Raw genomic sequence first — 19,324 nt, forward strand, 5'->3', positions numbered from 1 at the left:
CTCTACTCTGCGCTCGTGAGACCCCACCTGGAGTACTGTGTCCAGCTTTGGAGTCCTCAACACAGGAAGGACATGGACCTGTTGGAACGGGTCCAGCGGAGGGCCACAAAGATGATCAGAGGGATGGAGCACCTCCCCTATGAAGACAGGCTGAGAGAGCTGGGGTTGTTCAGCCTGGAGAAGAGAAGGCTCCGGGGAGACCTCATAGCAGCCTTCCAATATCTGAAGGGAGCCTACAGGAGAGCCGGAGAGGGACTCTTTGTCAGGAAGTGTAGTGACAGGACAAGGGGTAATGGTTTTAAATGGGAAGAGGGGAGATTTAGATTAGATATTAGGAGGAAATTCTTTCCTGTGAGGGTGGTGAGGCACTGGAACAGGTTGCCCAAGGGAAGCTGTGGATGCCCCATCCCTGGAGGTGTTCAAAGCCAGGCTGGATGGGCCTTTGAGCAAGCTGCTCTGGTGGAGGCGTCCCTGCCCATGGCAGGGGGGTTGGAACTGGATGATCTTTAAGGTCCCTTCCAACTCTAACTATTCTATGATTCTATGATTCTGTAATGCAGGCTTCAGCAAAAATGGCGGCAAAAGCTTCGCCTGCTCCAGGTCAGAGTGATCCTTACCACCAGCTTGGCTAAAGTTGAGTGGGAGCCCTTGCACCTCTTCCAACAGGCCAGCAGTCACCATCTTAAGCATGGCGACGAAAAGCTTTCGGACTGACCCTCAACCCTCAAGGCATCACAGGCCCTAACGGGGTGACCCTTTGTCAACAGGTCCTGCTCAGTTCAGGTCCATGAACTTGTGGGCAGCTTGTCATCTGCTGGTTGCTTTTCCCCGCGTCAAACATCTGTTTGAAGGCAGCGTCCACCGGTTGTTGGAGGCTGTCCTACTCTGAGGACGCAGGGCCACCTGCCAATCAATTGTCCGAGTTGACCCATGCGAGCAGGGAAAACGTTCTGGGACCCATGTCCCAGGAACAGCCTTCTCCAGGACCTGTTGGAGCGGGTCCAGAGGAGGGCCAGAAAAATCACCAAAGGGATGGACCACCTCTCCTATGGGGACAGGCTGAGAGAGTTGGGGTTGTTCAGCCTGGAGAAGAGAAGGCTCCGGGGAGAGCCTTCCATCCTTAAAGGGGGCCTACAGGAAAGATGGGGACAAACTTTTTAGCCAGGGGCTGTTGCAACGGGACGAGGGGCAATAGCTTTAAACCATGAGAGGGAAGATTTAGACCAGACAGGAAAAAGAATTATTATTTTTTTTTTTTACAACGAGGGTGGTGAAACAGTGGAAGAGGTTGCCCAGAGAGGTGGCAGATGCCCCATCCCCAGAAACATTCAAGGTCAGGTTGGACAGGGCTCCGAGCAACCTGAGCTAGTTGAAGATGTCGGGACGTTGGACTAGATGACCTTTAAAGGTCCCTTCCAACCCTAACCATTCCATGATTCCCTTACTGGCAGGGCTCTGGCCACGCTGGGCCCTGCAGTGGTTCCATACACACGTTTCCATCCCCTGCCTTGGATCCATCCCCCGCCTTGGATCCATCCCCCCGATTGTCCTGAACCCCTCGTTTCCACCAACAGCCTCCCCAAAGCCGTACCCCACAAAGGTGGGGGTGCAGCCCCCGGGGCCAGCCCAGCCTCTTGGGGCCCTTCCTCCCCAACCGGAGACGGAGGAGAGCCCCCGCCGCTCTTACTCCCGCCCTCCCGGGAGGCATGTACAGGCAGCAGGGATCCGGTAGCCCCGGGCTCGGCGCCTCCCCGCGGGGACCGGGCACCTGTCAGCGCCGGGACTCCCGTGGAGACCCGCCCGCACGCCTCTACAGCTGCTTCCCTGCGGAGAACCTCCGGGCACCGGCGCTTCCGACCCGCCCATCACCGAGTGGGGACCGAACCCGGGGACCGAACGCGGCCACCGACCGGAGCGGCCGGCGGCGCTGCCCCGGAAGAGCCGCTAGCCCCGCAGCCCCGCCCCGCCCCGCCTCCCCGGGGGCGTGGCCGGCGCCCGTGCGCGGCTTCGCCAATGAGAAAAATTTGCTCGGCTTGCGTCAGCGCCGCGCGGCGGCGGCGGAGGCTGTTGCTAGGCAGGCCGGTGCGGCTGGCCCAATGGGAGCGGGGCGCTGCGGCCGGGCCCGGGCGCAGGCGGCGGCGGCGGCGGCGGGCGCGGAGCGGCTGGGGCCCGGCGCTCACCATGCCCTACAAGCTGAAGAAAGAGAAGGTGCGGCGGGCGGCGGCGGGCGACAGCGGCGCCGGGGTGCCCCCCTCCCGGGCGCGGTCCCCGGTGACCGGCCGCCCCCGCTCCCGCCGCCCTCCCCGCCGCGGCCTTCCCCTCGGCGCGGCCCTCGGGCGGGGGCGCGCGCGGGCTGCGGCCGGCAGGGGGCGGGGGGCGCGCGCGCCCGGGGCGGGCGGGGCGGGTGGTGCAGGAGGGCGGCGGGGGCGCGCGCCGGGCGGGGTGTGTGTGTGTGTGTGTAAGGGGCGGCCGCCGGTACCGGTGCCCCCGCGCGAGACCGGCCGGGGGGGGGGGGGGGAGGAACGTGGGCCGCGGCCCGCCCCGCCCCGCGCTCTCAGGAGGCGGCAGGAGGCGGCGGGGCACGGCCGGTCCCCCCGCCATGCCCCCGGCGGGGGAGGTACGGCCCCACCCGTGTCCCGGACCCACCGTGGGGCGGCCGGCGGTGGTTTGCCGGTGTCCCGCGATCCGGGTGGGGCGGGCCGGGCCGGGCTGGGTCCGCCTCTGCCGCCGCACGGTGCGGGCCGGGCCGTGAACCTTGTCCGCCGGGGGCTGGGGGTGCCCCGCGCCTCGAAGGGGTCGCGTCCCGGGGAGGGGACAGGGCAGGCTGGGTGGGCGCGGGGCCTTGTCACCCGGAGGTGCCCGGTTGGGGTCAACCTGCTGTGACCGGGAGGGGAGGTGGCCCCGCCGTCGGTGTCCGGTGCCGCTCAGCCCCGGAGAAGGGCTGGGAGTCAGGGCCCAGAGCAGGGGTTACTGCGGGAGGGGGGGGACGGAGGTGGTGGTGGGGGGGTTGTCTGTGGTAGCACACGGCTGGACTCGGCAAAGAGGGGCTAGAAGAGTCTGCCCAAGGTGGAATTTTCTCTGAAGGCTGTTTTTCCTCATTCCCAGGAGTCTCCGAAGTCTACCAAAAGCGCCACGAAGCCTGGCAGCGGTGGGAGCGGGAAGGATGGTGGGGCGGAGAATTCGGAAGAGGTAAGGTTTGCTCTCACCTCGGGTACAGCCGTGTGCACAGCTCGTCTGTGAGGAGGGATGACATTCTTTCATTCTAGTTCCTTCGGGCTGCTCTGCCAGCTCGGGCGCGCCGCCGGGATCACGTGGAATCAGAGGGGACAGTAGCGAAGAGTAAAGTTTTAAGATGAAGTTAGTTCCCCTAAGGAAAGTTGGCCCGAAGGCAACCCTTGGCTACGGAGGAGACAGGATGAATCTCATGCTCTACAACCCTGCGGAAAGAGATTTGGCACGAAGCTGACGGCGAGCGCTGCCCACAGAGATGGCCGGAGCGCGGTGAAGTTGGTTGCGGAGAAGGAAGAGCCGTGGTTATCAAGCAGGAGGAAGCCTGACAGACGCGAGCAGCTTCCTTGGTCCTGTCAGAGCAAAAAGCGCGATAAGTTGAGTTGGACTAGATGAAAGAGTTGGACCTTTATGGTCCCTTCCAACTCTAAAAATTCAGTGAAAATTCAGTGAAAGTCCTGTCGTCACCTTGTGTCGGTGTGGGAGAGTAGCGAGAAGCGGTAGAAAAGGAACGTGTTCTTCTGAGGCGTCTTCTGGGGGCGTGAGACTAGGAAATAACGGATAGGACACCTGAAAGAAGAATAAAGTGCTGGAGATGAAATGGTTCTCCTTCGCTGTAACAGCCTCGCTGCTGAACACAACATTACTCACAAGAAGGCACAGTCTGCGTTCCCAGCTGTGCAGAGTCTCTTTTCACTCCCCGTTTTGATGTTGCCAAGCTCGATGTGGTAGGATGGCCTCAGCAGAACGTGATAATATGATAAGCTGTGCTTAGAATTAGGGAAAAAAAAAAAAAAATAGGTAAACTGGAACTTTCCTGGTAGACTTGAGTTTCCCCGGCACTCAGACGGTGTGGTCGTGGATTTCGAGGCTTGGCTCCGAAGAGCGTTGTACCCGTGTCCAAGGAGGCACGCATATGTGAGTGTTTTAATTTTGTTTTTTAATACTGCGACTTGGCAAACGAGCTGTGCCACTTCTATGTCCATAGAAGCCTGCGTGCTCGAGTCTTGTCTGGAACACATCGCACTTGTAATTTGGAGGACTGGGGGTAGGAGACAGGTAAGGCTAATGAAGACGAGGAAGAAATTGATAGTTCGGTGGGATGGTCTTAGTCGAAAAAAGGTTATTTTGGAGTCTCCTTCAAAGCACAGATCTGTGTGGCAGAGCCTCAGAAAATATCCCTACTACTAGCCACTTGGTTTCAAGGTCTAAGCCGTCCTCGTGCCTAACCTGTCACGTGGCCAGCAAGGAATCAGAAGATGAGTTTGGTTTGCCTTGGAGCAGGTGGCAGTTTTGTAGGTCCTCTTTTTATATCCCATCCTAGTCTTGACCTCTGCCCGCTTTATTTTGTGCGTACAGCTAAAACCGGCCGACTCCAAGGAAACGAGAGATCTCCTGCCTTGGCATCATGGGGTCAGGCTTACCTTTTTATTTACTTGGCAGTCTTTGTCTCCTGAGTTCACAGCTCTGGGAAGAGGAAGGAAAGCCCGGGCCTTGCAATGCGAGGCTGACGGATAGCCATCAAAGCAGGGCGCTCGGATGGCCCCATCCGAATCAGCGCTGGGCTGTGGCACTCTTCTCCTGGTTACAAGTGGTGCGGAAAGAAAAGAACAGGGCAAGGCTACAAACTCCCTTCTGTGACCTGAACCGGCACGTAATGTCTGGTTGCGCCTGGGTGCAGAAGAAACTTAGAAGTGATGCGTCTAAACCTTCCCTCCCACAGAACATACCCAGCCACTTCCTCATACTCCAAAGAAAATCCAGCCCTTCTTTAAGATGGAAGGCTGGGTCTCCTTTGATCATAGGAACAGAGAGAAAAGCAGAAAGGAGACACCTCTGCAGTGTGCACTGCCACAGGTCTCTTCTCCCTTTCCCTGTTGAGCTTGCGGTGAAGTTTGTTCTCTCTTTGGTGCTTTCCTGTCTCCGGACTGCTCTGCTGCAGAATGGGAGAGAGCTCTTTGCTTGATAAGAAGAAATGTATGCCAGTTTGAATGCAATTTTCCTGCTCTTCAGGAAGCACAGAAAGGTATTTTGACTTTCACATCGGGGGACCGTGAGGAATTGGGTAACGTGTGCTGGGAGCAAGACTCCTTTCTCCTGTCGGAAGCAGGGGGTGGCTTGACTCCTGAAACGCCAGGTGCGGTATTGCCTGGTGGGGTTGATGGACCGAGCCCAGCCCGGATGCCTCTGCTGCCATCGCGAGGGTTTTGTGCCCTGTGAATTTCTCCATGGAGGTCTGGTTGGTTGGTTGCCTTTTCTAGGGTGAAAGTTGCGTGCACCAAAGAGAATTTTCTTTTTTTCTTTGTATCTCAATAGATGTTTATTGGGCTTGCAGCAGGAGAGGAGCATTTGGGCAGCCCTCTTCCAGTATGGGCTTTGCTCTCTCAAACCACGCTCCAAGGAGCCGGGGAGGACTCAGCCCCAACTTATCCTGGTACCAGAAAGTTGTGACTTGTTTTGCAGGCAAGTTGTCTGGCTGGTGGAATGAGTAAAGCTTGTTGGAGAGCAGCTCTGGTTTGACAGATCTGAGCAAGTGCAGCGGATGAGGACCTCCTGTGGGGATCTGTGTGGTGGAGGGAGATGAAGAGGGTAGGAGTCAGTCCAGAAACCCTTAAGCGTAGTGCTTTGTTCTCTGCAGCGAAGGAGCTTTTAGTGGAGCTGATCTGGAAGGGCAGATATGTTCAAAAACAGACGCGTCCCCACGAGGGAAGGCAAGTGTTTTGAGTTCCCTCCTAAGCACAGGGGTAGCGCAGTGCTCTTTTAGATGCCCATCTCAGGGTGAAGCTATCTGAGGTGAAGAGCCAGCAGAGCTCGGCCAGCTCCTGGCTTTGGAGGGGCAGTTTGCTCAGGAAGAGAAAGGAGCAGCAGAGGAAAATACGAGAGCAGGGAGTGTGAAATGCAAGGTTTGTTTAGTTCGTTCCCCTCTGAAACGTGATGAAGATATGAATGGAGAGAATTTCTGCATGGGTATTGAAGGAGAAAAAAGGAAATACTGTCAGAGACCAAGGCAGCAGAATGAGAGGATGAGAAAGAGTTACTCCTCCTGGCCAGAAAGACTGGGAGAGGCAGCTGGGTGGGGAAGAGAGTTAATGACCTGGAAGTGGGAGCAGGGATTAGCAGCAGCAGTAAAGAGGAGAGAGGAGTTGCTCTGCAGCCTCAAGGGCAGCTTGGAGCCTTGCTGATGAGATTTGCAGCTCTGGGAGAGGGTGCTCCTTTTCACCGAGAGCTGCTGTATTACGTGTTTCGCAGATATCTCCATGGGGCTTGTTACTGCAGTACCTGGAGTTCATTATTCAGAGACAGGCATTATTACAGTGTGTTGATGTTACTTCTGAGGCGGAGAGCTTGATTTTAATAGGGAAGCTCTGTAACAGCAGACAAAGGGAGCAGGTACTGACTTGAGGGATGGGAAGGGAAGAGTCATCTGAGGAGGAGGAGCTGAGAGCAGATCTGGGCTGAGAAGCTTAGCAAGCGGGGGATGCTCAAGGGACCAGTGAAGGCAGAAGGGCTTTCGGAGTGGTGATGCACCCAGCCGCGGTAGGAGAGCCTGCAGAGGTGAGGTCATGCACGGGTAGGAGAGGAGGGGAGAAGCTGGCGCGGCTCAGGGCGGCTGGGGGAAGAGGGGTCTCTGTCCCCGGGAGCCCAGCGTGAAGAGAAACGGCAGAAAGCGAGCCCAGAGCCTGGGGCTCATTGACTTGTGCAGGCAAGTTCCTGGCGAGGAGGAGAGGCGGTGGGAACCGGTGGGGAGGAGGTGCTAGGAAGCCGGGGAACGTGTGCTTTTGGGGAATGCGGTTGCAATTGGGGTTGGCCTGCCCTGGTGACACCGGTGGCCGCTCCACCGCAGTGGGAAAAGGTGGGGGGCGGCCACAACCGCGCTTGGGCGAAGGGCTTTGTGCCGTTCTCTCATCATTTCAGCCCATGTAGCCCAACAGCCGCTGGCAAACGGCGTCTCCCAAGCAGCTGGCTTTGCCGTGGGGGTGTGGGCCCTGCCTGTTGGGAAGGGGACGAGCCTGAGAGGGTAGACGTGTGCCTGCAGCCATGTAGCGTGCTAGCTGGCGTCGATGTCGGGGAAACAGTCTGCGAGGGCGATAACCTGTGCGTTAAGAGAAAAAGCGTTCGGTTTTAGCAGCCTGCCTGTGTTTTTGCGGGATGGAAACTCCGGAGAAGAAGGTGTTAGGAAACTTAAAACAAGCCTCCTGTGATGCGTGGGGTCAAGGTAGGAGGTGCTGAAGGCAGAAGGACAGCAGGCCTGCCACAGGAAGCGCCTCTTGAAAGCAAGTATTCAGCTTGATGCCAGGAAGTCCATACCGAAGCAATCCATCCTAGAGCCCTCTGAGCGCCGCAGCTTAAGAGTATATCTGACCTCTCCCATCATACGGATTTTTTCTAAGCAAACTCAGTTGTGTGATTATTTATTTTTTTTTTCACACGTGTGTGTCTGTTTCTTAAATAATTAGCAGCTAAGCCTGAAACTGTGTTCTGTTTCTCTCCGTGACAGCTGTTGGAAGACTGTAGAAGCTGGTGGCAAGGACTTTTCCAGACCCCTGATGAAGGCAGTGTGGCTGCAGCCCCTTAGTGTGCGGTACACACACCGTGCTCAGAACATTTGTCTGTGGCATTTCTGGGTGGCTGGGGAGTGCAGAGGTGCATCCCGTCAGCTAGGAGGACCCATGTGTCCTGCTTCCCTCAGCGTTACCTGTGAGGCCACCGATGCATCTTTTTCTCTCCATACCGTCTTTTTCTCCGCGGTGGCTCAGCGTTCAGATTTTGCCCTCCTTCCCTGTGGAAGGAGAGTGATGCAGAGTAGAGGAGTAGCCTTCCCGAAAAGCGTCTGGACAACATCTGAGTGGCTTATGCTGCCCTGATACCCAAATATTCAGGGTAAGGAATGAACTTTTCACTCTTGGAAGGTTGTCAGCAAGGACTCAGCCTGACTTAACCGAGGAGAGACCGCTGTTCAGGATAAGTTGCCTCCAATTTGTAGTCTGGGCCCGCTTTGTCTGGCAGCCACAGCTGTTTTCATCATAAGCTTATCTTGCACCCTCCTCTCGTAGTGGGACAATGCTGCTCTGTGAAAGGAATCAAATAAAATCTAACCAGAAGAGAGTTCAAATCTTGTTTGAACTTGGAGCTGAGCTTGAAACAGAACCGCATGACATTTCCTTTAAGCAAAGCCAGACCAGAACCTAAATATTTCTGATTTCTGGTTCGAAGTAATGGTTTGACAAAGCAGTTGGTGTTTTGTGTTGGGCACTGTACTTCACAGGGAGCCTTTGTGCTTGCTCTACAGACCCTAATCCGTAGAGCTGGGTCTCTTTGTAGGCAGCTTTCCCTGTGCCTACCTTGCTGCCTCCCTGTGTGCTGTGGGTGCAGTAACTCTTGCTCTGTGGTGCTGCGCTGCACCTCTTTGGATACCATCAGGACTCAGTTCAGGGTAAGGACTGTGCAGAGTAAGCTGCAGCTCAGCTGCTTCTTGCAGCAAAAGACCGGCCATAGCTCATTTGCAGAGGAGCTCTGATGAGCTTCTGCGCTGCTGGTGCTTTCCCTTAATATCCTGCTGGTGTACAGTCGTGCCGCTACGCTGTATGTGGCAGCTGGGAGTTTATGAGAGAAAGAGGGGGTGACGTCCAAAGATTTCACCCACCTCTGCTCTGCATCCATTGCACTATCCCTCTTGTGCCATAGAATCATAGAATGATTAGAGTTGGAAGGGACCTTGAAGATCATCCCGTTCCAACCCCCCTGCCATGGGCAGGGACATCTCCCACTAGAGCAGGTTGCTCAAAGCCCCATCCAGCCTGGCCTTGAACCCCTCCAGGGATGGGGCATCCACAACTTCCCTGGGCAACCTGTTCCAGTGCCTCACCACCCTCACAGGAAAGAATTTCCTCCTAATATCTCATCTAAATCTCCCCTCTTCCAATTTAAAACCCTTACCCCTTGTCCTGTCACTACACTTCCTGACAAAGAGTCCCTCTCCGGCTCTCCTGTAGGCTCCCTTCAGATATTGGAAGGCTGCTCTGAGGTCTCCCCGGAGCCTTCTCTTCTCCAGGCTGAACAACCCCATCTCTCTCAGCCTGTCTTCATAGTGGAGGTGCTCCATCCCTCTGATCATCTTTGTGGCCCTCCGCTGGACCCGTTCCAACAGGTCCATGTCCTTCCTGTGTTGAGGACTCCAGAGCTGGACACAGTACTCCAGGTGGGGTCTCACGAGTGTGTCCTGAACAGGTTCACCCTGCAGCTCCTTGGCTTTGCCTGCCAGCGGGAAGGAGGTGGCAGAGCTGAGGAAGGAGTGTTGCTGGGGCTCACGCCGCAGAGCCAGAGCAGGCTGAGAGCTCTCTCCAGCTGAGCCCTCTGCTGTAGGCTTGGTGGCAGGATGTTGCCCTCTTCCGTGTTAACCTTTCCATGAGTTGGGTCAGCGTGGTGTTAAAGGGTCAGTTATTGAGCCATTGTGGCCCAAGTGGGACTTAACCGGCAGAACTTCAGCGAGGTCAGAACAGAGCTGAGCCGAGTTGAGCGAACACTGGCTTGAGTTTCTGGTCACCTGCTAAAAGCAAGAAAGTGCCTCTGTGAGTGCAGTTTAACAAGCATGAAGTGGAGCGGACGTCTGCTGGAGGAAAGTGAAGGCAAAGAGTCTGTGTGGCTAAAAGGTGGGGGGTGGAGGGCATGTGGGAAAAGCAAATCGACGGAAGTCTAGACGGCAGCGAGGCTGAGACATGGAGGGAGAAGTCGGGATGGGTTGGGAAAAGGCCACAGCCTGGAACCCGAGGTTTGGGTATGGCCTGTGGGGTTTGTAGACAAGCAGCTCCTGGTCTATGGGTGCGGCAGTGATTTCAGTGGGCTACACTATTGCCTTGCCAGGGCCATCGCATCCGCTCTCTCTACTGCGCCCTGCCTTGCTTTTTCCCAGGTGGTTCCCTGCACAAAGAGAAGGAAGCAACTTGCTAGTTTTCGAAACTTGCTTGCTGTGTGTCGTACAGAGCGCTGTAATCAGAGGTGGCGGCGCGCTGAGATTTCGGTTTGGACCCTGGAAAGTTCTTATTTCTGCTTTTTTGTTTTTGTTTTTTCTGTCAACATACTCCTATAACTCGTTACAAGGCACGGCTTTGCTTTCCACATCCCTAGCGCCCGGCATGCCGAGAGGCTGCGGTGTCTTTGTGGTACCTCCGAGGTGCGAGTGAAACTGATGCTCCCTTTGCGGGTTTGGAGCGAGTGAGATGCGCTGCGCTGCAGGTGCAGCAGTGAAAAACATGCCCTGTTTCATCGGTCCAAGAAGATGCTGACGGTATCTGATTGCATGTGAGGTTCGTAGGTAAAAGCTTATGTGTTGTTTTACTCTCTTCTTCCTCATCAGGCGCCTCAGCCTCAGCAGCAGGCACAGCAACAGCAGCAGCAGCAGCAGCAGCAGCCGACTTCAAATAAGCGACCCAGTAACAGCGCTCCCCCACCAACCCAGCTGAATAAGATTAAGTACTCGGGGGGACCCCAGATTGTGAAGAAGGAGCGCCGGCACAGCTCTTCTCGCTTCAATCTGAGCAAAAACCGGGAACTGCAAAAGCTCCCAGCCCTTAAAGGTAAAGAAGCTTTGGGGTGGGATTGGGGGAGCTGCATGACAAGCTGCGCCTTCTCCAGGGAGAATGTGGTGGTGTAAGGGCTCTTCCCAAAGTGACCCTGGCAGCCTCCTGCTAACCTCCTGCCGGCAGTGCGGCAAGAATGGTTCTGGGGAAGGTGCTTGGCTTGGCAGGAGGTTGAGAATTGATGGATAGCCTGAAGGAAAAGAAGGATACCCAATGTGAACTTCAGTATTTACCTTTCCATTTCATAGAATTGTAGAATCATAGAATCATTCAGGTTGGAAAAGACCCTTGGGATCATCAAGTCCAACCATCTACCCTACTCTACAAAGTTCTTCCCTACACCATATCCCCCAACACCACAGCTAAGTGACTCTTAAACTCATCCAAGGATGGTGACTCAACCCCCTCCCTGGGCAGCCTGTTCCAGTGTCTGATCACTCTCACTGTGAAGAACTTCTTCCTAATGTCCAGTCTAAACCTACCCTGTTGCAGCTTGAAGCCATTCCCTCTTGTTCTGTCGCTATTTGCTTGTGAGAAGAGACCAGCACCAACCTCTCGACAATGGCCTTTCAAGTAGTTGTAGAGAGTGATGAGATCACCCCTCAGCCTCCTCTTCCTCAGACTAAACAGTCCCAGCTCCCTCAATCGTTCTTCGTACGATTTATTCTCCAGGCCCTTCACCAGCTTCGTTGCCCTCCTCTGCACTCGCTCCAGCACCTCGATATCTCTCTTGGATTGAGGTGCCCAAAACTGGACATGATACTCCAGGTGTGGCCCCACCAGTGCTGAGTACAGGGGGACAATCACCTCCCTACTTCTGCTGGTCACGCTATTTCTAATACAAGCCAGGATGCCGTTGGCTTTCTTGGCCACCTGGGCACACTGCTGGCTCGTATTCAGCCGCTTGTCAACTAGAACCCCCAGGTCTCTTTCTTCCAGGCAGCTTTCCAGCCACATTTCCCCAAGCCTGTAGCGCTGCTTGGGGTTGTTGTGGCCCAAGTGCAGGACCCGGCACTTGGTCTTGTTGAAGTTCATACTGAATCAGTTGAACTGATTTAAACCCTTGTGCTTATAGGTACTTGAGATTGCCTCAGATCCTTCAGCAGGTTGTGCAGGAGGGTGCAGAGACCTTGGTGCAGAGACTGCTCTTGGTTCCTACAGCCACCCGTTGCTGGGAGAGGACCAGGCCTCCTCCTCCCTTGTGTTTCCATTGCAAATTACCGTAGTGCTAGTGAACCTGTCTGCATTAGGGCAATTACCCAGCATTAGCAGTTAGTCTACGTAATGGTGCGATTAAACATTATGACTTAAGCGCGGACAAGGAGAAAGCATTTTCAGCAGTCACTCAGCCAGACCGGTTGCTGACATTGCTCACAGAAACAGGCAGTCCCTTTTAGGAAGGGGCAGCTGCCTTGCAGCTCAGCAGCCGTTCGGCAGGTGAGAGGTAAGTTTGCCTGATTTGGCCTTAGCAGCGCCGGTAATTTCCAGCAGCAACATATCAAAAAAAGAATGCTGTTAATATCTGGCCTCTGCCACCTTGGCCCCTTCTCTTCTGGGCCGCTCTCGGGGAGGAGGGTCAGCCTCCAGTGTTCTCTTTGTGGCTGTGGGGTGCAGGACGTGGGTGTCACTGGCCTGGGTTGGGAGCTAGTTAAGTGAGTTCCTTTTCCTGCGTACCTCGTACTGGGAAGGGATCGATGCTTATCAGATCAGAAACCGCTGCCGTGTTTGAAAATCACTTTACGGCGGGATAGTTGCTCCAGAGCCCTTGCAAGCCCCCTGCCTCCGCTGTCCCATCTCCGTAGCGGGGATAACACTGCCTCTCCCTCTTCCCCCACCAGCTTAAGGGAGACTGGGAAGCTCTATAGAGAGACCTAGATAGATTGGATCATTGGGCCAACATCAACGGTATGAGCTTCAACAAGGGCAAGTGCCAGGTTCTGCACTTGGGCCACAATAACCCCGAGCAGCACTACAGGCTTGGGGAAATGTGGCTGGAAAGCTGCCTGGAAGAAAGAGACCTGGGGGTTCTAATTGACAAGCGGCTGAATATGAGCCGGCAGTGTGCCCAGGTGGCCAAGAAAGCCAACGGCATCCTGGCTTGTATTAGAAACAGCGTGACCAGCAGAAGCAGGGAGGTGATTGTGCCCCTGTACTCAGCACTGGTGAGGCCACACCTGGAGTATTGTGTCCGGTTTTGGGCACCTCAATCCAAGAGAGATATGGAGGTGCTGGAGCGGGTGCAGAGGAGGGCAACGAAGCTGGTGAAGGGCCTGGAGAATAAATCTTATGAAGAGCGATTGAGGGAGCTGGGTCTGTTTAGTATGAGGAAGAGGAGGCTGAGGGGAGACCTCATCACTCTCTACAACTACTTGAAATGACACTGTAGAGAGGTTGGTGCTGGTCTCTTCGCAGAGGTAATTAATGACAGAACGAGAGGGAATGGCTTCAAGCTCCAACAGGGTAGGTTTAGACTGAACATTAGGAAAGAATTTTTCACAGAAAGAGTGGTCGGGCATTGGAATAGGCTGCCCAGGGAGGTGGCTGAGTCACCATCCCTGGATGTGTTTAAGAGCCGTTTAGATGTGGTGTTGGGGGATATGGTATAGGGGAGAACTTCGTAGAGTAGGGTAGATGGTTGGACTCGATGATCCCAAGGGTCTCTTCCAATCTGGACGATTCTATGATTCTATGACTGCGATGGGGGTGGGATGCGGGGCAGGGAGCAAACCGCACCGACACCTAGGCAAACCAGGAAGGTATTCTGCCTGTTCTTAAGGACGGACGTCCCTGCTTTTTCTGACAGATGCCCCTCCACACGAACGAGAAGAGCTTTTCATCCAGAAGCTGCGGCAGTGCTGCGTGCTTTTTGACTTCATCTCTGACCCCCTCAGTGACCTGAAGTTCAAGGAGGTGAAGCGAGCAGGGCTCAACGAGATGGTGGAATACATCACGCACAACCGTGACGTTGTCACTGAGGCCATCTATCCTGAAGCTGTTATCATGGTAGGGCATGGGGCCAGTACGTGCTTGTGTGCCAAAGAAACAGGGACTGTTCAGGAGCATGGGAGAAAAGAGGGGACAGGGATTTGTCAGAGGAGTGTGACCGCAGTCCTACCCATTCCTTATTATCTGCCCGTCCCCGGAAAGAGAAGAAGGGGGTGGGGTGGGAGCAGTGCCTGGTGTAGGGAGAGGTGGAAGCTCTTGTCCCTGGCACGGACTGCGCTTGTGGAGATCATACGCAGAGTGTAGCCCTACGGCCTCTAGGGAGGGATCCGTTTGCGGGCTCAGCTATGGCAAATCGCAATGTTTCGCTCTGCAGCGAGGAATTTGCTACGGGGGGGCGGGGGAACCATCGCGAGGTGCAGGGATGTCGTTCATACGCGTTTTCACTCAGTTTTCAGTGAACCTCTTCCGGACGCTCCCGCCATCGTCCAATCCCACAGGCGCTGAGTTTGACCCTGAGGAAGATGAGCCTACATTAGAGGCTGCCTGGCCGCACCTTCAGGTGAGGAGGAGGAGGAGGAGGAGGGGGATATATAGATCTGCTGAATTCATCTCCAGGAGGTCGAGAGAGTCCATGTAGTTCTGAAGCCTGCCAGCCCCACTGCTGGCCGCTTCCCCAGCCTGCGAGGGCTGCTGCTGTGGGGACGGGGAGAGACCAGGCCGGCCACCCATGGGTCAAAGGTAGCTTGTAGGCAATGCGGGCAGCAGGGGTGCCCTGGACACAGGCTGATGGCTGTGTGCACTATTCACCTGCAGATGGCTGTAGTCCCACGGGGCCATGAGGTAGGCTGGGAGCGAACACTTTCCTGGAAGTGAGGGACTTGTGCCATATTGCCTATGGAAGAAGCAGTTCCCAGCAGTGTTAATGTCCCTCCCAAAGGCTCAAGAGCCCTCATCCTGCCGGCTTCAGCTGCACTGGAGACAGCAGCCCTGTCTGCTTCAGCGCTCCTCTCCTGGCCCAGCTCCCTGAGAGGCACATGGAGCAAGAGGACTCCTTGGTGCCAAAGCAAAGCCTGTGTTGACACCTGCTGACATGTCTTCTGTTCACTGGGTGTAATTCAGCTGTGTTAACTGGGAGGAAAGGTGCGACCAGAAAAGACAGGGAACTGGAGGGGAGGAAGAGGGCAAGGGATCCAAGGATCTTTTCATAGAATCATAGAGTTGTCCAGGTTGGAAGGGACCTTTCAGATCATCGAGTCCAACCATCAACCCAACACTGCCAAGTCCACCACTAGCCCATGTCCCTCAGCACCACGTCTGCCTGGCTTTTAGGCTGTGTGTCCTAGGAAATAGGCTTTAAGACAAACTGGGGGGGAAAAAGGTTATGAGGGCAACAGTGAGCACGGTTTAGCAGAGCTCAGCAGTGGAAGTCGGGAGGTAAGCTCATGGTGGTCTCCCCAGGCACTTGCACAAGGACGTGTTGTCAAGCAGACGAAGGCAGAACAAGAGCCAGGCGCTGCAGAATGAAGCAGAGAATACAGAGAGGAAATCAGGTGCAGTTCTGCAGCAGTGGTTAGTCACTTCTCACTGCTGCAGTTGACACGGGGATGTGAGCGTTGATAGAAATGGCGTGTCCTCAGCGCTAGAGTGCTATGAACGGTAGGAAGCATTTGTTTCTTAGAGTTAAGTCAGCAGCAGACAGCAGGAGTTTGTGGCGTGTGCCCAGTTTTTTTGCTCATCACCTCATTTTTTTTCTGTGCTGCTGTCCTTGGCAGCTGAGCCCTACCTGTGAATGGGCGGCCCCATAGCTCCTTCAATTCCAGAGTCAGACCTTTGGGACGCAGCACGCTTGTTTGGCCTAGTGGCCCCTCAGAAGCGCTGGGCAGGGTCAGCCCTGGAATGGACTTGTCCCTCTAGGAAGACAGCAGGACCACGAGTTGCTCTTTCAGCACTGACAGCCTTCTCAAAGCGAGTTGCCCTTTGTTGTCCAAGTGGGCATGTAGCTTACATGGCTTAGTGGGTCCCAGCCAGTCTGGAGTCAGTCCCCAAGAGGAAGAGGACACAATGTGTTTTCCTGGGGTCTATTTCATTTCTCTGCTTTTTTCTTCTTCCTTGGTGTGTGTCAAAGGCTCTCAGTGAAACCTGAGCCTTTGCCGTCTCCTCTGGAGGTTCCTGTTCTTTGTAGAGACATGGGCTGAAGGTGGGAGAAGAGTTTCCCAAGCCTGGTGTCTTCATTTGAGAGATGGCTGTTGTCTTTGACGAGACCTGAGGTGATGAGATCTCACGCAGACTTGGGCGCTTACGTGCCACCAGCCCCCTGCCTGTCAGAGCAAAGGCAGCTGAGTTGATCCCACTGGGTGGGGAAACGAGGGTTCCTGTGTTTTCTGTGCTCCCGCTCAGGCTTCCCAGCCTTTTCCTGAATCTTTAAGGAGAAGGAAAACATTTAAAATATGACGTGAACACTGGTGGGAGGATGCGGGGGGGATTTCTAAGTGATCTCTCCTTCTTCCCCCACAGCTGGTGTATGAGTTCTTCCTCCGGTTCCTGGAATCGCCTGACTTTCAACCAAACGTAGCCAAGAAATACATTGACCAGAAGTTTGTACTATCTGTAAGTCAGCGTTGCCCCTGCCACTGTGCACCACCTTTATGAAAGACGTGCAGCAGATTTTGGTCAGGGTGTTACGCAAACAGTCCAGTTTTGTCAGCCGGTGCTTGATGATGTGGGTTTTCTTTTTTCCTGTGTCTAGTCTTGAATGAGCAGCCAGAATTCTCTGGGCAGGGCAAGAGTGTGTGCGAACTGTAGTCCCTGGAACTCATCACTCATTGTACAGGTGGAGAGGGGCACTGGGGACCTTCGGGGGGAGGGGGGAAATAGGGGACACGCAGCTTTGTAGGGTGTGCTGGCCATCACTGTGCTTCTGAAGACGAAAGAAGTGCTGACGGTTCCAGCTTGTGACTAGGAGGCTGCATGCTTCAGGGAAGCGACCACTGTGCTCAGGGTGCTGTAGGCATCACTCAGTTGAAAAAAGCCACTTTTTCTGGGCAGGAGCAGTGCCCAGTGTTACTGGTAGCTTTGTCCAGATGGACAGCGTGCAGGCACTGACTGTATTTCTGCCCCTACAGCTGCTGGATCTCTTTGACAGTGAAGACCCCAGAGAACGAGACTTCCTGAAGACTATTCTGCACAGGATCTACGGGAAGTTCCTGGGCCTGCGAGCATACGTGAGGCGGCAGATCAACAATATATTTTACAGGTGAGATGCTTCTTAGTGCCACTGGCCTAGTGAGTGAGTGGGACAATCCAGTGAGATAAATTTGGGGCACTAGGCTGTGATTCTCTCTGATCCAGACCGTGATTAGCGAAGTGACTCGGTTATGTCACACTGCTTCAGTAGGGTTAGCATTCGCCTGTGCTTAAGAGCAGTGAGGATGTGATACTGCTGTCACAGAGTCACAGAGTGATACGGGGTTGGAAGGGACCTCTGGAGATCATCTAGTCCAACCCCCTGCCAAAGCAGGGCCACCCAGAGCAAGGTGCACAGGAACGTGTCCAGGTGGGGTTTGAATGTCTCCAGAGAAGGAGACTCTACCACCTCCCTGGGCAGCCTCTTCCAGGGCTCTGCCACCCTCACAGGAAAGAAGTTCCTCCTCATTCCTCCTCACAAGCCCGTGCACAGCTCATGAGCACAGTCCGTAACAGGATTGGAGGAGGACAGCCTGGGTGACAAACCCAAATCCCCCAAGGATAGAGGACTGGGAAGCCTCTGCAGGACACTCTGTGCTCCCAGCTGTGGGCTGTGGGCTGCAGGACCACACTGGCCCCTGGATGCCCCAACATTTGCTGTGTGTGCTGAACTTTAGCTGGTCTGGGTCCATGAATTTATTTGCTTCTAGCTCTTACACCTTGCCCTGTCATCTTGGAGTTATGTGCTAGAAAACTCCCTGTCTCTAGTGTTTTTCCTTCCTTTTGCTTATCAAACAGCATCCAGCGTTTGGCAATGACCTCTCATTCTTCTCTTCTTTTTAGGTTCATCTATGAAACGGAGCACCACAATGGGATTGCAGAGCTGCTGGAGATCTTGGGAAGGTAAGGGCACTTTTGGAAGTCCCAGAGGGCCCATAGTGAGTGAGACCTCCCAGCCCAGCTTGCCGTGTGAGCTGGCAGTGCCTTCCTTCAGCAGTTCTTGCAGGAGCCACCTCTTCTAGAGGATCTCAGTCTGACGAAGCACACAGTGAAAGTACTCCCCAGCCTGCTGATAAACGCAGTGGTAGCTTTCTCCTCCCCACGTTTGTCTCCTGTTGAGTTTGAGTCAGTCACGCTTGCTGTCCTGCCGCAGCGGGCAGTAAAAGAGTTTCTCACAGCCCTAAGAAGCCTTAGCAGTGGGCAGCCTTCTCCATGGCTTCAGCTGCCCTTCCATTTGCAGCCCTCTCTTATGCCACCATCCTCCTGTTCTCTAAAGTACAAGCTTGGAGGACTGGGCTGCCTCTGTGCTGCCCTTCCCCAGAGGTTCTGCTTAAGCCTGTGCGTGGGCTCAGCCTGGCACGGGACAGAGCAGAGCCCAGGCCCCATCAGAGGTGTTTTCCTGCTGTGCCTGCTGAGGAGACACTCTCACTGAGCGTGGTATGCGGGTTGGGCCCCAGTGACCACGCTTCTTCTGATGGGTGCTTTCTCAAGTGACTAATGAGAGCTGTAGCAAGCCACTGATTGTTTTGAGGTGAGAGGTACCGTATTTCTGCTGAGTGAAGATGTTAACGAGACTCTTGTTTCTTCTCAGCATAATCAATGGGTTTGCTTTGCCTCTGAAGGAAGAGCACAAGATGTTTCTCATCAGAGTCCTGTTACCGCTGCACAAGGTGAAGTCTCTCAGTGTCTACCACCCGCAGGTGAGAAATGCTTCAAGTTCCCGGGGCAGAATGGGATTCTTGCAAAAGCCATTGTTCAGGCTTGCTTATGGCTATTCACCGGGGCTGCGTTGCTGTGTTGTACAACGTTCTTGCTAGGAGACATTTTGGACTCTACACCAATCCCTTACTGTGATGGTTGGTCCCCAGCCTTGCAGTGCCTGAGCCTGTACGTGTACCTGTGTGCCTTTTGCCACTGGCTGACAGGAGGGCATCCTGCCATTTCCTGCTGACTTATTGCTCTGGCCTGTTTTGCCTTTCTGGGCTGGAAGTTTGTGAAATATTGGGACCCCTGCTTGAAACCAGAGGTAAAATTCCGAGCTGCAGTCATCAGCCTGTGCGTGTGGTGTGTCAGATGTTAGTCACCACTTAGATATGCAGAGGAATCAGCGTGCTGGGCTGGTACAGAGATTAATTTCTTGCAATTTAGAGTATGTAATAGAAGAGTGGAGAAGATCGGAATTCAGGCTAGGAAGTGAAAAAGTGTGGGTACTGAGCAGCGATGGCTGTTCTCCCAGCCTTGTTTTTATGGGGCAGGCTTTGTGATAGTCAAGTTTGTTCCCTCCCATGTGTGCAGCTGTGCTTGCATTTGAATGTATTGGCTGCAGACTGCTCTAGTTTTATCCTTTGCGCTGCGTGAACCTCCTGAGCTGCCTACTTGGTCTGAGAGCC

At 54.7% G+C, this 19,324-nt stretch overlaps 1 protein-coding gene across 5 annotated transcripts in view; it reads left to right on the plus strand.

Moving 5' to 3' along the window:
- The first annotated feature begins 2,129 nt into the window (after positions 1–2,129).
- The window catches only part of PPP2R5D (protein phosphatase 2 regulatory subunit B'delta), a 34,511-nt gene continuing 17,316 nt past the window's right edge, over positions 2,130–19,324 (plus strand). The window contains exons 1-9 of one of the 5 annotated variants that reach the window (XM_074144318.1): positions 2,130–2,208; positions 3,106–3,189; positions 10,583–10,802; positions 13,609–13,808; positions 14,200–14,310; positions 16,266–16,358; positions 16,874–17,004; positions 17,778–17,837; positions 18,526–18,634. In XM_074144318.1, coding sequence (XP_074000419.1) covers positions 2,182–2,208; positions 3,106–3,189; positions 10,583–10,802; positions 13,609–13,808; positions 14,200–14,310; positions 16,266–16,358; positions 16,874–17,004; positions 17,778–17,837; positions 18,526–18,634 — 1,035 coding nt within the window. In that variant the 5' untranslated portion in view covers positions 2,130–2,181. The remainder of the gene's footprint in view (positions 2,209–3,105; positions 3,190–10,582; positions 10,803–13,608; positions 13,809–14,199; positions 14,311–16,265; positions 16,359–16,873; positions 17,005–17,777; positions 17,838–18,525; positions 18,635–19,324) is intronic. The other 4 variants (XM_074144322.1, XM_074144320.1, XM_074144323.1 and 1 more) reach the window with 4 other exon arrangements.

Source organism: Numenius arquata, chromosome 2 (assembly GCF_964106895.1).
Source record: "Numenius arquata chromosome 2, bNumArq3.hap1.1, whole genome shotgun sequence".
In the NCBI taxonomy this organism is placed as follows: domain Eukaryota; kingdom Metazoa; phylum Chordata; class Aves; order Charadriiformes; family Scolopacidae; genus Numenius; species Numenius arquata.